This window comes from Lathamus discolor, chromosome 3 (assembly GCF_037157495.1).
Source record: "Lathamus discolor isolate bLatDis1 chromosome 3, bLatDis1.hap1, whole genome shotgun sequence".
Lineage (NCBI taxonomy): Eukaryota > Metazoa > Chordata > Aves > Psittaciformes > Psittacidae > Lathamus > Lathamus discolor.
The window spans coordinates 22901591-22916248 of NC_088886.1; the positions used below are offsets into that span (position 1 = coordinate 22901591).

A 14658-nucleotide genomic window follows, 5' to 3' on the forward strand; every position below is an offset into this window, starting at 1 on the left:
GATTTCTCTGCATTGCCAACAAAAGCATAACTCACCCTGATTTAATTAATTTTCTTGCAAAACAAAGAAGAAAAGAAGGTTAAGACAAGGAAGTATTTTTCCATTACCTTTAGAATCTGAGCCAAGGAAACACTCTCCTGCTGGGCAAGTGATATGCCTCGTACTCGTTCTACATCTGACAGCTGTCGCACAGACTCCTCAATAGCACTAAGGTAGTTCAATTCTACTGATAAACGATGCTGAAGACCAGCAGGGGAAAAGCGCATACATCCTGCAGGATAAGACTTACTGGTCAACTTCCTTAGACTTTAGTGCCCCACATCAAAAATACAGAAAAAATATAACTGCTTTGGGATTACTGTGGTTTTAACAAAACAACTCACCGCTTGCTGAGGCTGCTCCTGCTACAGACCTACCAGCTCCCAGACTCAAGTCGGGGGAGGCTGAATTATGCTTCAGCCCTGACGCTGTACTTCCAGTAAAGCCAGCAGGTGACTTGACTCTTTCTGCTGTATTGCCTATAGAATCAAACTGCAACATTTTTTGGGAACCTGGAGACGGGGAAGAAGTTGGTGTCTTCTGGGATCTTCCCTTGTCTGAGAAACTGACAGTGAAACGAGAAAAACAAAGGCATCAATATTCTCCCAAATCCTGCCATTTGATACAATAAGGAAACAACCTAGTTCTTCCACTTACACACACCAAAAAGATCCACATAAAAGGCAGTCTTTTATAGTTTGCACTACAAAGGCATAGTGTGCCTTTAGAGGAAATGGCCTCATGAGATGGGTTTTGTACCTACATCCCAGATTAAGGTTAAGTTTCTAGAGCACGCTACTTTTCCTCCAAGTATTAAACCTAGTTAGCACACACCAAAGCAGGAAAAAACCCAATCAAAACCAAAAACCAAAGCATAGTATCTACTATGTTCTACACGGCCAGACAAGCAGTTTCAATGCCTGCTTGTTAGGAACCTGCCATGACAAAGTCTGGATGCACCCACGTGCATGTGCATTTATATATCTCTTTTGAGAGTTTGAGTGAAGAATTTTGGTTTACTTACAGAAAATTAGGGCCATATTTTGATAGCAGAATACAACGAACAGAATTTTTAGAAAGTGAACAGATTACTATTGGCACACGGATGCAACTGAATGTGGTTAAGTCACTGCCCTGGAGCCAAGTCTCTCAACAAAATACAATGAAACACTTGAAGGCCAAAACTTGACAAACAATTAGTAAACTACTACACTTAAACACAAAGACATCAAGTTTTTTAAACATAAAGAAAATCATCCAGACACTTCTTAAATTTACTATTCCAATTTCCTTTCATACCCAATACTGGATATCAGTGACAGTCACCAGTATAAGTCCGTATCTCTGAACCGCCCTGTACCCACGAAGAGTGAGAGACCACTCGTATTATTTGTTGTTTTTTAGAAAAAACTGCAATGGAAACTAAATCAAGTAGTCCATAACCATTTTCATGGCACAATTAGCAGAAAAACTGCATTCATAGCTAGACATACGGAGGATGCAACAGAAAGTAAGTATTTTTTTCCTTTTTTCTATACTCTTTTCCAAGGATCAGTTCATCTGTCAGAAAGCATCAACTCACATAGCTGGATAGGCTTATGAGTATTAGCTGAATACAGGTCTAGCCAAAAATGTCTGTGGATTCTACTGAAAAGAGCAAGATGACTGCACATGCTATTTCCCCCCACCCCACACTTCCTACAGAACATTTATAGAAGTGAAAAATAAATAAATATTGTATTTCAATGCTTAAGGTACTGAACATGACAGGACAACTATATTGGCCAGTTATCCACACAAAAATAGAGGAACTATCTGGGGAGGACTCACTGTTTTGTATTTTCTCTTACTACAGCCATCTACTTTAGGTTTTGACATTTAAAATACAGAGGGCAGGGAGCAGGGTGGGAAAACAAACTACAAAATATTTTCTGCATTCCCATTTTACTAACATTTGATCATTTCTGTTACTTTCCCTTTAAACATCCAAAGACACTGCCATTTCTGATAACATGCCATAACAACGTAAGTTCAGTTATATTTGCATACAGTCTTACAAAGTTCATGTTACCTCATCAGGGAATGTTCAGACAAGTTTTCCAGCGTACTGTCTGTATCTGGGTTCTGTTCATGATCTTTACTAGAAATTCTGCTACTTGATAAGGATTTCTTTGTCGACTGGGATGCTCTCTCTAATTCAGATAGCACTTTATCTTTTTCCACAGGTAAGTGGTGAGAACTTCCACTGAAAGAGTCCAACCCTAAGAAGAAACATCATTGCCAAAAGTTTATGTTTGGAATTCTAAGTATGAATCTCTCACCATCAAGAGCCCCAAAACAGGTAACTGAGAACTTTTTTCCACAATTAAAGGAACCTCTGAGTTAGAAGTTTATAATTCCAACAAGCAAGAAATGTAAATTTGGCAGCTTCCTACAAGAGATTAAGTACTCTTCTGTGTATTGTGTCCACTACCAAGAAAACTGTCACTCAGCTTTCAGTTCTGCACACTATTGGTTTAAATAAAGAAAATATGCATTTGTCTCTTTGATGTTGATAATCTGAATAAAGCCTAGCTTTCTTTGGGTAAGCTACAGTCAATTATTGCACTTACGTTCCTTTTTCCCTCTCTTTTTAGAGGAAGCAGATGAGCGAGAAGATGCTGCAGACCGTGGTCCAGATGAATGCTGAGAAGCAAGCTCTGCAGACTGAGGTTCATGGGGAGACTTCCTACTCGCAACTTCTTCCTGAATGCTTGAATTACTGCTGCCAGCAACACTAAAAAGGGGCACATTGACAGTGATTAACTACGGATTTCCAGCTCCCACTTTGCACGGTGCACAAGAAATCCACTACACTTTAATTTGAGACAGATGGCTAAAACTAGATTAATTAGTCCAACTTGAAAAGCATTGATTTTAAGATTAAAAACTATGACAGCTGAGACACTAGTAAAGTCTGATGTGATACTGAACATATTGAAACATGCTTCCAATAATATGAAACCATAAAAGATGGGTAACAACCATCCTCTCCAATGCTACAAACTCTTCACAACTATTTGACTACATATCTGAACTTAAGAACGACTCCAAATAAGACTGCATTTTAAATAATCTCTGGGCATACAAGTATCATCAACTGACAGAAATAGCAGTGATTTTTGATAAAGGATTAGAAAGGATTTGCAAAAAAAGACTGCAACGCATTATATAACAAATAATACCAAGAGAAGACCTATTAAGAAGTTTAATCAGAAACCTTTTTTTGCATTCGTTTTCAGGGCGCAAAATGCCTTTTACCTTCCTTTCTTCTGAGGTAAAATATTACTAGTATAAAAACTTGTGGCCTTCTCTGAGGTGCCCAGAAGATGTAAATATATCTCAATCCAAAAAAGAAAAAAAAAAAAGGAAAGAAAAAGGGTGGTCTTAAGAAATTCAGGACCATGACATGAAGTCAGTAGTAACATGGAGAGCCTAGGGTTTGCAGTCTTCAAATTTTAGCCTGAAAGAAAGGTTTTAAAAGTTCTTACAGACAATTTACCTACCCATTACTAAGCATTACCAAACCCTTACTGAAAGCAATTATAGGCTTTTAAAAAGTACTGAAGGTATTTTATCATTTTCAAATGATTTTTCTTTTTTATTTTTCCAAATTACTAAGACTAACCAATTGAGCTTGATAGGTGCCACACAATATGGAGAACTAATTTTCACCAGACTACAAAGGGTAAAATCCTTGCCTAAAGCTACCTGGCCAGACTAACGAACAACAAAAATTAGACAGAGAACAGGAATATTTGACTCTAATTTTTATGTCTTAACCATGCTGGTTGTTATATTAACTGCAAAGGTCCTAAAGTTGTACCTCATCACTTTGACTAGTATTACCGTACAGCATAACAGAAATGATATCCAGCATATTGTGAAATAAATATTGCATTAACTACTTTCTGTTGAAATCTGCATTTTGATTTTAACAAGAAGTCTAACGTGCAGCTACCTGAGGTCACGTGCAATCTTTTTGTCTGTTAAAGTGCCACTTCCCTGTGATGAGACAAAGTCATCTTCATAAGAAACCACGCTCTCTGGAGGGCTCATAGCAGGGAGTAAAGGATGCAGAAGGGCAGACCCTCCATTCAACCTTTCATCAAACACTAAAGTGTGGACAAAGAAAGGAAAAAACAAAAAGGACACAAAATGACAATGTGCATCAAGCAGGTATTAAAGCTACAGGAATTATAACAGGAGAAAAACGGTGCAGCTGTCCCATGGCAGTTTTAATGCAACGTAACAAGCACAGTCCTCTTTTTGTAAATTATGAATTGAATACTACATTAACACACTCCAGCTAAAACATTCTTGAAGAGCACAGTGCTTGAGTAGAGCCACATGCAGAAAATTTAAACGCAATCATATTTAAGGGAAATAAAATGAAGCAAAAAAGAGTCAAGGAAAAAAACCCAGCCGAAGATAAAAAGCAACTTCTTAGAAAACACTCCTCAAACTTAGGAACTCAAGGCAAGAGAAACTATTCGTAAAATGAAGAATGAATTTGTACAAAAAATTAAAATCAAATTAAGTGCTCTGCATGGGACACTTGTAAAGCATGCCCTAAGACATTAACACTTAAAAGGGCTCATTTAAACAAGAGACTGTCCTTATTTTCTCAAGATCCAGTATTGTTAGCGAAGTTTTAATTGTTGCACTACTTTGAGGCACTATCAAATAACTCATATGAGGAAAGACCACATCATTCACCCACTAAAGCTAGTATAGTAAAGATATATTCTTGCATAGTAAAGTTTACGGCAACAACAGCATAGTAAAGCTATATTCTTGCATAGCAAGTTTACGGCACTTATGTTTACGCCATAAAGTGCTGCATAAAGCATGCATTTCATCTTTCTGCTTTAACTGAAACAGGTATGGCATCTTATTACAGATGATCTAGACTGCATACATAATAGGAGGATGCACATTCCAAACCAGAGGGTCTGTTTGCATAGTGAGGAGACCATTTCCAAATGCATTCTGGGCGATTTAGATTTAGCATGCAATTCTGGATACAATTAACTTTATGTTCACAATTCCGTAACTATGGGCATCCTTAATAAATGTAACCCAGTATATATGAATTAGCTACTGATCTAGAACCACACAGGAATCTAATATAAAAATAATATTCTTCCAGCCCAAAAGCACGGGTTTTTTTTTTTTCTTTTTCTCTTTTTTTCCATAGACGAGGCAGCAAAAGAAGGCAAGGGGAAGTAATTTATCATTCAAAAGTGAAGGGAGAAAGCCTTACACAGATTCATGTTTGAGACATCTAAAAAGCACATGCCTTACCTGTGAAGTACAAAGTGTGTGAAATAGTAAAACTGGGAAAACAGGAATTCACAAGAGCTTTGAGAATTTTTTTCATTTTTACCTTTTCCATGAAGTTGATAACTTTTTGCAAAGATGTTGATGACACTGTGAGGACTTCCCTTCGCCAGCTCCTCCCATGGCCCCTTGCTGTGTGCATCACTTGTCTGAGTGAAAAGTGGCAAATACTTCTCGGCTGCTTTCTGAAACTCCTTTATGGGCTCAAATGCATTTCTCTCCCGAATGCAGAAATCCTTCTCCTTTAATGTCGCCAGCATTTTTAGTGGCGACTGTTTGTGCTGCCCTACTTCCTCTTCAGAGAGGCTTTCGTCACTTGGGAGAGGCCCTTCGCTGATGGACTCGATGCTGGACTCATGAGGAATTACAGCTTTGGTCAGAGTGTAAGCTTGGTTTTCATGCCCCAGGGAGTCTGTCTGTCTCTTACATAAATGCCCTGGTATCCCTTCATGCCTGTTAGCAGCAGGGGACCTCATTCCAAGGCTGAGTACATCAGCATGAGGCCTGATAGAGTCAGGGAGCTTTTTAAATTCACTAAGGTTGCCTGCACCAGGAAGGCTGTCATCAAAGGCTGTATGAGACATACAGGTACCCAACATTTTTTGAATTCTGGCTGAAATAGCATCTTCATTTTCCTCTCTCACAGGAGGACTCACAGCCTTTGCCCACCGCCCATCATCCTGTTTTTCTTGCATGAACTCATGGTCTGAGTTCCACATGGTACCATAATTGATGCCAGCCCCAGCCAACTTTTTGGCTTCACTTTCAATCCTGCTAGAAAGCGAAGCAGCTGTAGCTTTCAAAGCTTCAATCCGATCTAATTTGCTCTTATATTGGTTAGCAGTAGGTTTCACTAAGAGGTTTTGCTGCGCTGCAGGTGGATTCAGGTACAGCTGAGGCATCAAAGTCAGTGATCCCATGGGTGCAGCATGGCTCCTCCTGCCTGCCAACACTGCATCACACTCCTTTGACAAAATATCCATCTGCTCCAGACTCCAGTGCTGGGAGCAAGGGCCTCCACTTGAGCCCATGAGCATTGATGGGTGAGAGAGCTGGACTCTTGGGCTCAGCCTGTCTGGCTGTATCCATGGAGGCTCCATCAAATCGGTCCTGAAATGAAAAGCCAACATTTAAGTACCGTAGTACTTAAAAAGAGAGAAAGAGAAAAGGCCCATAGCGGCTCACCTCAGCAGCGTTTGCTGTGGTTCCGAAAGCGACATGTCACTACTTGAAGACGCACTTGGAGGACGCTCTTGAGCCTTGTTTTCTTTGTCAGATTCCCCAGATGGCTGATAACCAGGTCTGGGCTAGAAATGAAGACAACCAGAAAAACGAATTTTCAAAATCTGTAAGAGTTTAGAAGCTCATCTCATTAAAATTGCAAAGGCTTACAGTTCTCAGTGTAGTATCCCATCTTTCCTACCACACAAAGACTTAAAAACACAAGACGTTTATGTTTTTGTCTCAACAGAATGTACTGGGAAAAAAGCAAAAAGCTTTGCTTACATACTTAACTAGTTCAGCCAAACACATCAAACTGATATTAGTCTTTTACCATATATTAATCTTTCATGTTCAGTTTCTGATTAGCAAATTTAACTCACTGTTGAAGTCTGTGCACTGACTGAAAGCAACCTCAAAGCTCTCTAATTCAGGGTTGGACTTCAGTTTTCTTAACAGACAACGTTTATAGCTGCTTTTAGTTACTATCCAGAATTCTGCTTCTATTTGTAACAGAAAGGTGATTTCCAATCACCTTTCTTATAGGCCTTGCTGTGACAAAAAGCAGCCACTAGTAAGGAGGGTCCAGATCAAAACCACTATATTTAAAGAAAATCTATACTTTTCCTCCTATCTTTTTTCTTAGCTGATAACCGGACCAAGTCATGACCTTCCTAAACATACGACCTCCTATTCCTGCAAACAACTGCAACACAAGTTAGTGAATCAGCTATTACCTGTGTTTCCTGCACTGTAGGCAGCTGAGGTGGCTCTTCTAAAATCGTACGTTCCAGCAATAACTTAGAATAGGTTTCCTGTAACCGTTTGGCTGCTGAAGGCTCAGGAGGAGGCACATTCTTCACCTTAGTAAAAGCCTCCTTCTGCTTTCTGTAAAGCTCTTGGAGCCTTTTGTTCTTCTGTTCCGTTGCCTCCTTCTGTGCTTTCTTCTCTTCATTCTGCTTTTTTTTCCTCTCCTCTTGTTGCCTGATGATGTACTGACGAACCTCATCTGTATCATAGTGACGTTTCTTAGAGATCACCTGAGGCTCCTCACTGGCAGCTATCTTGTCCGGTTTCCTTTTGGTTGGACTGTGACTCCTGGCATTTTGAGTGGGCAAAAGAGATTTCTGATTCTGCTTTTCGCCATCCTTCTCCTGCTTTGTACTCATGGAATCCAGCTGCAAGTCATCAAGAATTCCACGTATCTCTATGGGCAGGAAGTCCTTATTTACAGAGGCATGATCTTCTTGCTTATCATCTGGAAGAGCAGCTTCCAGTTTCTTCAGATTATTCTCGGAACGTACTTTACTTCTTGACCTTTCAAAACTTCTTGAAGAGGTTTTACAGGTAACATCCAATCTAGAATCTGAACCTGTCCTTCCAATACAGCCTGCTAAAGAATAAGACTAGTCACATATTTCAGGTAAAAATAAAATTTAGGAAATTACATGAGAACATTGCAACAGCTGCAAACGTGGGGATGAGGGAGGAGCACAAGTCTCACTGTAAATGTGCTTTTGCTTCATTCAGTGTCATAATCTGAATACAGTAGCCTTTGCTTCAACTGAGCTCACACCCTTTATAGTCTTAGCCAGCCTCACCACCTCACGGGCAGTAAGAAGCACAGCAGCTACCACCATTCCTTACTTGCGCTGTCTGAGATTCTGCATGAATTCTAAAAAGGGTTGGTGGAGGAGTAAGTGAAGATTTATGATGCACATAGATGATGGGATAGTATCCGGAAGAACCCCAATTCCTGTAAAACAGGGATGCCCAACTCTAGCTTACATATTATATACAGCATATCTGGAAAGTTCATCGGGCCTGTGGACCACTGCTAGCCATTCCTTTCCTCACTAGCTTCAAGAGGTAAAGACTGACTGCAGGTGATCTATTTTTTTGTTGCAAACCTACCCCCATCTTTTCCTGAGTGCCTTTGCAGCATGTAATTTACCTGAAGTCATATTCACAGGGTAAGCTTCCCATGACACCAAGCAAAGCTCATAATCCATCCAGAAAGAGAGGTTATGCATCACAACTGTGGACATGAGCAAAATCCCTCCCCCAAATCCCAGGTTAAAAATAGGAGTTATTAAAATAAGCACATGATTTCATTCTATCTCAGAAGTCTGCTTTATTCTGCAGACACACAGTGTTATGTAATAAAGTAGTAAAAAAAAAATAAAAATTAAAAAGTCCAGCGATAAAAGTACAACTTACCAGTCTTGGCAGCTCTCTCTCGTCCTGTTCTGTCACTAGATACAGCTCTTCTGTCCTGTTCTATTCTGGGAGCCGGACCCAGTATCTTTTTTACTAGCTTTTGTCCCTCCCGCCAGGAGGATGCATTTATTACATAGTTTCCACCTGCACGGTAAGTAATAAATAAAAGTCAAGCATCAGATGGATTTTCCAACATATCAAACAATATTTATTGCAACCACAGATTATTTCTATGCCATTTAGTTCCGCATAAGTGGTAGGACTGCAGTTATGTCATTAACATTAATGTACCACAAAGACACTCAACAGCTCACACAACTACCAGTGCTTCATGCCTATGCATAACACAAGCTAAAAATCCAAACCCCACTGTAGCACATTAATGCCCTACAAAAATTGATTTAAAAAAGAAAAAAAAAAGGGGGGGGGGGAGTTACATAGGTCTAAACCATATAAGCAAATGTTACTGGGGTGAGGGGAAATATCTGTAGAGGTCTGAGAAGAAGCTGTTCATCTTCACTCAAATAAGGAAAATAAGAACAATAAACAAAAGGAACAGAAAAAGAACAACAATAAAGGTGGGAGATAAAGAACAATTCACCTTCATACAAAAAGAAGGTTGGTTGTTATTCTAAGGGGAAAAAACAACCTTCAGAAATTTTTAGGTAACTGTTGCAATATGTGTCTTGGGAGAGGTTAGAAAAAACAGAGAGCAGCAGTTGTTCTAAGCCAATGCTAACATTCATTCTGTCCTCTATCTGGGATTTCCATACCATGACTGAAAGTATTTAAAATAAACGCTATTAGTTGATACTTAATTCAAGAGCAGACTACCTTGTAAGTGACAGAAGCCAAATCAAAAGGTTATTATTATACCAACCCACATATAATTAGATGATAAAAAACTGGGTATCATGGCTTCTTTACCTAATATTGGTTTGATCAAATGCTGTTATTCAGCTCACCTTTCATCCCACCAACTTCCAATATTGTTATTTTTTTTTTTACTATTATTTGTTTAATAATGACCTTAAAGTGCTCTGGAGAAAAGCATCATATAAAAAAATAAAACCATTAATAACCTACTTCAGACAATTTAGCAGTATCTTATTGCTAGAAAAGTACCTAACTTTTAATACACAATCTGCAGGTGCTTTCTAACCATTCAGTTTCAGGTTCCACCTCTGACAGGACTGACTAAACAAACCCAGACACTGCAGCGTGAAAACAACACAGCCAGAGTAAGAGAGACTGTTGTCTGGGCCCAACAGGACTTGAATATAAAATCCAAAGCAACTTCAAATGAAATCCAGGACAGCAGAACAACGGTGTTTCAATAATCCCAGTCCTTAATTTCCACCCTCCAACCCCCTTTTCGTTTTGTTATTTTAAACCAGGACGAAACTTGCTCAGTCAGAAGCCTATAGCCCACTATTCTTCCATTTACTAACAGTATTCTTTGCTTGCATTGTAAATTACTGAAGTATTTTATAAATCTGTCACTTGAAATATGTCACTACAAGCCTCTTTGAAACAGAGGTATCAGTCAAAGAGGTTCTCTTGTGGAACTCACTGTTCTCCATTACTTCTGTGTGCATTTAAAAAGGCAGTGTAAACTCTCATCTTCCATTTCAAGTCAGCTGTTTGAACTAAAACACGCTAACAGAGCGGAACATGAGCTCTGGCTATTTATAGCCTTGGCTATGTAAAGCATTTTCTTATTGCTATGACTGGAGGAGGACAGACCATCACAGATATACCACTTAGTTATGCTTGTTGTCTTCTAGGGATTTCAGGACATCATTCTCCTCATATTTAATCCATTATGGAGAATAGTCATTGTCACTAAAACTTGAAGCAACCTTTGTGCTCCCCCATCACCTGGAACTGTCGCAAATATGTAAGTTCAGATAGTTTCATTCCTTATGTATGAACTGATCAGCACAGGAAGGAGCAAATCCGTATTATCACTTTAAGTGACAGGCTGAGAAAGATGGGGCTGTTCAGGCTGGAGAAGAGAAGGCTGCGTGGAGACCTCATAGCAGCCTTCCAGTATCTGAAGGTGGCTTATAAGGATGCTGGGGAGCGACTCTTCATTAGGGACTGTAGTGATAGGACAAGGGATAATGGGTTAAAACTTAAACAGGAGAAGTTTAGATTGGATATAAGGAAGAAGTTCTTTACTGTGAGGGTGGTGAGGCACTGGAATGGGCTGCCCAGGAAAGCTGTGATTGCTCCATCCCTGGTGATGTTCAAAGCCAGGTTAGACAGAGCCTTGGGTGACATGGTTTAGTGTGAGGTGTTCCTGCCCATGGCAGGGGGGTTGGAACTAGATGATCTTAAGGTCCTTTCCAACCCTAACTATTCTATGGTTCTATGATTCATTACCACAAAATAGTCACGTGCAGCTTCATGATTTACAGCTTGCAGCACAATGATTTTTTTAAAGCTTTTTTTTTTTTTTTTTTAAACAAAGTATTTACCAATTATGGGTCACTGTATGTAAGGAGAAATCAAATCTTTAGAGCTGCAAGAGATACCCAATACTTCATGTATTCAAAGAAAAAAATGTTGCTCTGTAATGGGATTGCAGTCATAACCCCTTACTTTGTATGAAAAATAAAACCAAATGCAAAGCAGATATGGAAGTCTTCCTAATTCTTTCGCTACACACAATCAAAGATTAACATTACTGGAAAACTAAGAAGTGCTGACAGAATTCCACATATAGTTAACTTAATTTTCTACTGTAGAGGAGTGCCTTATAGTAATCTCACATCATCTTCTCCTAATACTTTAATTTTACTTCATAGACAGTGAAAATATCAGACAACAGTGGAAAAAAATCTTAATTGGTTAAAGAAATAAACATTCCTTTATAAATATCAAAATCTGTAAGTCTTGTCAAGGAACAGGTTTTTATAAGTTTCACTAACTTAAAAAGCCAGGAATGGGTCAAGCCAGAAATGAGGGTGCAGGACAGCAACAACTTGACAAAGGACACAGAAGGGCAACAGCCAAAGAAAAGCCAGAAGGACATCTGTTTTTTGCTTCTCCGCTGAGCAATCATGCAAGTGAACAGCTTTTACTGCAGCCCCTCTTTGCAGAGGAGGCCAACCTGGCAAATCCCACTGGCACTGATTTCAATATAATCGCCATTCCTCTTCTCAACATTAGTTGAGAAGGCACTAATCAGCTTTGACACAAGCAAAATAGAAGAAGGATCCAAACAGAGCTATTGCTACATTTGTCTGTGTTATCCTGACTGATATCTAAGGATACAAACCCCCACACCCCAAGAAACACACACTCTTTAGCAGTTTCCATAGAGTGCGCACAGCAAGTGGAAAGGCAGAAAATTAAAACAAACAAAAAGTAGCCCATACAGCCAACCAACCAGTAACAAAAACACACACATCCCCAATGCAGCATATTAGTCTACAAACACACTACAATAGCACTGTCACATATCTGAGAAGACTTGGAAAGTAACATGCTTTAATTTCTCTTTATTTCTTGAGACAACTCATCTCTGAAGGACAAGCGACAGCCTTCGCTCTACAGTAGAGCTAGTCACCTTGTCTGGACTCTGGACTTGACAACCGTGTCAGTTTTTGTACTTTCCGCACTGGTCTGGTTGCTTTTTTCTCTTTGTTTTTCTCACTAGGTTTTCCTTTCACTGTTGAATGCTCTAAAAAGAAACAAAAGCTGTTAAGTGATATCCCACAGAAAACAACATAGAATAACAAGCTTGCTTCAACATTTACCTAAAAAAAAGGGAACTCGGAAAAAACACAGTAAAATTCACTGACTGTCCCACATTATATGTTGAGACCAACTACTCCCAGTCCAGCATTTTAAAATCCTGGTAGCATGAAAACTTTAAATCGTGTTGTTTACCTACCCACTGGAATGAAGCAAACACACAGCAATGCCATAACAGATCTTTACAAAGTTCATGTTAAATTTTAAAAGAAATGCTAACAGTTTGGCAGGAACAACTGTTGGTTCGCTTCTACTGCAGATATTACCTTTGTCAGTATTAATGTTCCACAAGAACACGTAGTACCTTCAACTTCTGAAACGCACAGGCTGCTGCTTCCACTTTAACACATGACAGCACATTCACTCGCTGCTGCCATGCTGCAGCATGAAAGATGGGATACCCGTGTACTCTACTTTCTGCTAACTTGTCACAGAATTCACCCAGCAATGCAGAATTATTCAGTATCACTTAAGCCCTCATCTACAACACAGTTAGGTTTTAGGCTTTGGAGATGCCAGGAACACTTACCAAAGATAAAGTCATATTTTACCATGTTCTCATGTTGGGGCAAAAAAAGGAAACCAGAAATGTGGCTCAACCACCACCCCACTGAGTGGGTTTCCCAGCTCCCCAGGGTACAAAGCAGAGACTAGCATTGCTCAAGAAGGAGAGGCAAGCTATATATTCAGTCTCAGCAGTCTACACTGGACATGTTCAAAGATTTCTTAAAGCACTTCAGTCTGCATGCCTTGAAGATGCTCTCAATCCTGATATGATCTGTAGATAAGGCACTCCATGGCCATTACAATCACTTGTTTTCCTGTTCCCCTTTAGAAAGAGTGTGATTGACAAACTAAAATAACCTATCCATGGATACACCTGAAGCTTTATTTAGATGCCAATACTAACTTTTACAATCCCTAATTTCAGCTGAATCTGCTCTCTAATGGATGTCCATAGGAACTATAACAGACAGAACAACAGGTCTTACTAAAGGATGTAGGAAAGGAATTTTAAGAGTCTTTCTCCCTTTTAACAACCTTTCCTTACAAATTTTCCAGTCGTCTTTGAGGCTTACAAGTGCAGGGAAGACAGAATAAATGCATCAAGTACCAGTGGCCTCAGTGACTGCATTTACAGAAGTCTAGCTTGCCTCCTCACCTCTTCCAGTGAAAAACAGTTCCTTCCTGATACCAGGAAACTGCAGGCTGCCTCCCACTCACTCTATTCATATTATAGCAGTTTTGTTTTAGTACTGCAAGTCCTGAACATCTTTCAGACAGAATTACTGGAAGCTTGGGTTCCATACAACGTCCTTCAGCCTAACTGCTAAACAAAGAAAAAGACGTTCTGTATTGTCTACACTTACATGTAAAAATCTTGTTACAGTAAAGAACAATGCTTCTGAAGATATAAGAGATATTATAGCTTATTTTAGCACCACAGAACACGGAACACTTTTGATACAACTGACTGTACGCACCCAAAACTCTAGGCTGTAACTTTAATACAGAATTAACACATAGATAATATAAAAACCTAAAAACACATTTAGAGAATATATTATGTACAGCATCAGCATTTGATTGCTTGGAATCAGCTATTCAATATTATCTTTTCAGGTCAGAAAGAAGACATGTTCCATAACAGCTGTTCTTTGCACGGCATCAAGACAAGAGTATGGGTGAACACACGCACAGCTCCTTCCTTTTGTAGGCAGAAGTCCACTGAACACATTATTCAAATGCCTTTTTAATAAGGCCTCTTCAATGAAACTTCTAAAAAAATCTGATTTTTTACAAAAAGCACATTGATTATTTATATTTTGCTTGTCAAAACTACAAAAACCCAAAAAATTAAATGCTAGTGCAGATTAAAAATCTTTGGAAATTTTCATAGGCTTCACTACTTTCATAGGCTGATGCTGAATAGAGTATTTGAAAAACAACTTTACTGAAAAGAAGTGGCTCTTCTTTCTGAAGAAGAGCTTTTTTATGAGTGATTCCAGAAAAATTCCTCAGCATCTTGTC

At 39.1% G+C, this 14658-nt stretch overlaps 1 protein-coding gene across 4 annotated transcripts in view; it reads right to left on the bottom strand.

The window, feature by feature from the left end:
- Positions 1-14658, bottom strand: part of CEP350 (centrosomal protein 350) — a 75309-nt gene that overhangs the window by 42295 nt on the left and 18356 nt on the right. For 3 of the 4 annotated variants that reach the window (XM_065674052.1, XM_065674050.1, XM_065674054.1), the window contains exons 8-17: positions 12440-12553; positions 8863-9006; positions 7380-8035; positions 6607-6728; positions 5468-6531; positions 4040-4193; positions 2652-2815; positions 2111-2300; positions 384-604; positions 108-271 (exon numbers count right to left, since the gene is read on the bottom strand). In XM_065674052.1, coding sequence (XP_065530124.1) covers positions 108-271; positions 384-604; positions 2111-2300; positions 2652-2815; positions 4040-4193; positions 5468-6531; positions 6607-6728; positions 7380-8035; positions 8863-9006; positions 12440-12553 — 2993 coding nt within the window. The remainder of the gene's footprint in view (positions 1-107; positions 272-383; positions 605-2110; positions 2301-2651; positions 2816-4039; positions 4194-5467; positions 6532-6606; positions 6729-7379; positions 8036-8862; positions 9007-12439; positions 12554-14658) is intronic. The other variant, XM_065674051.1, reaches the window with a different exon arrangement.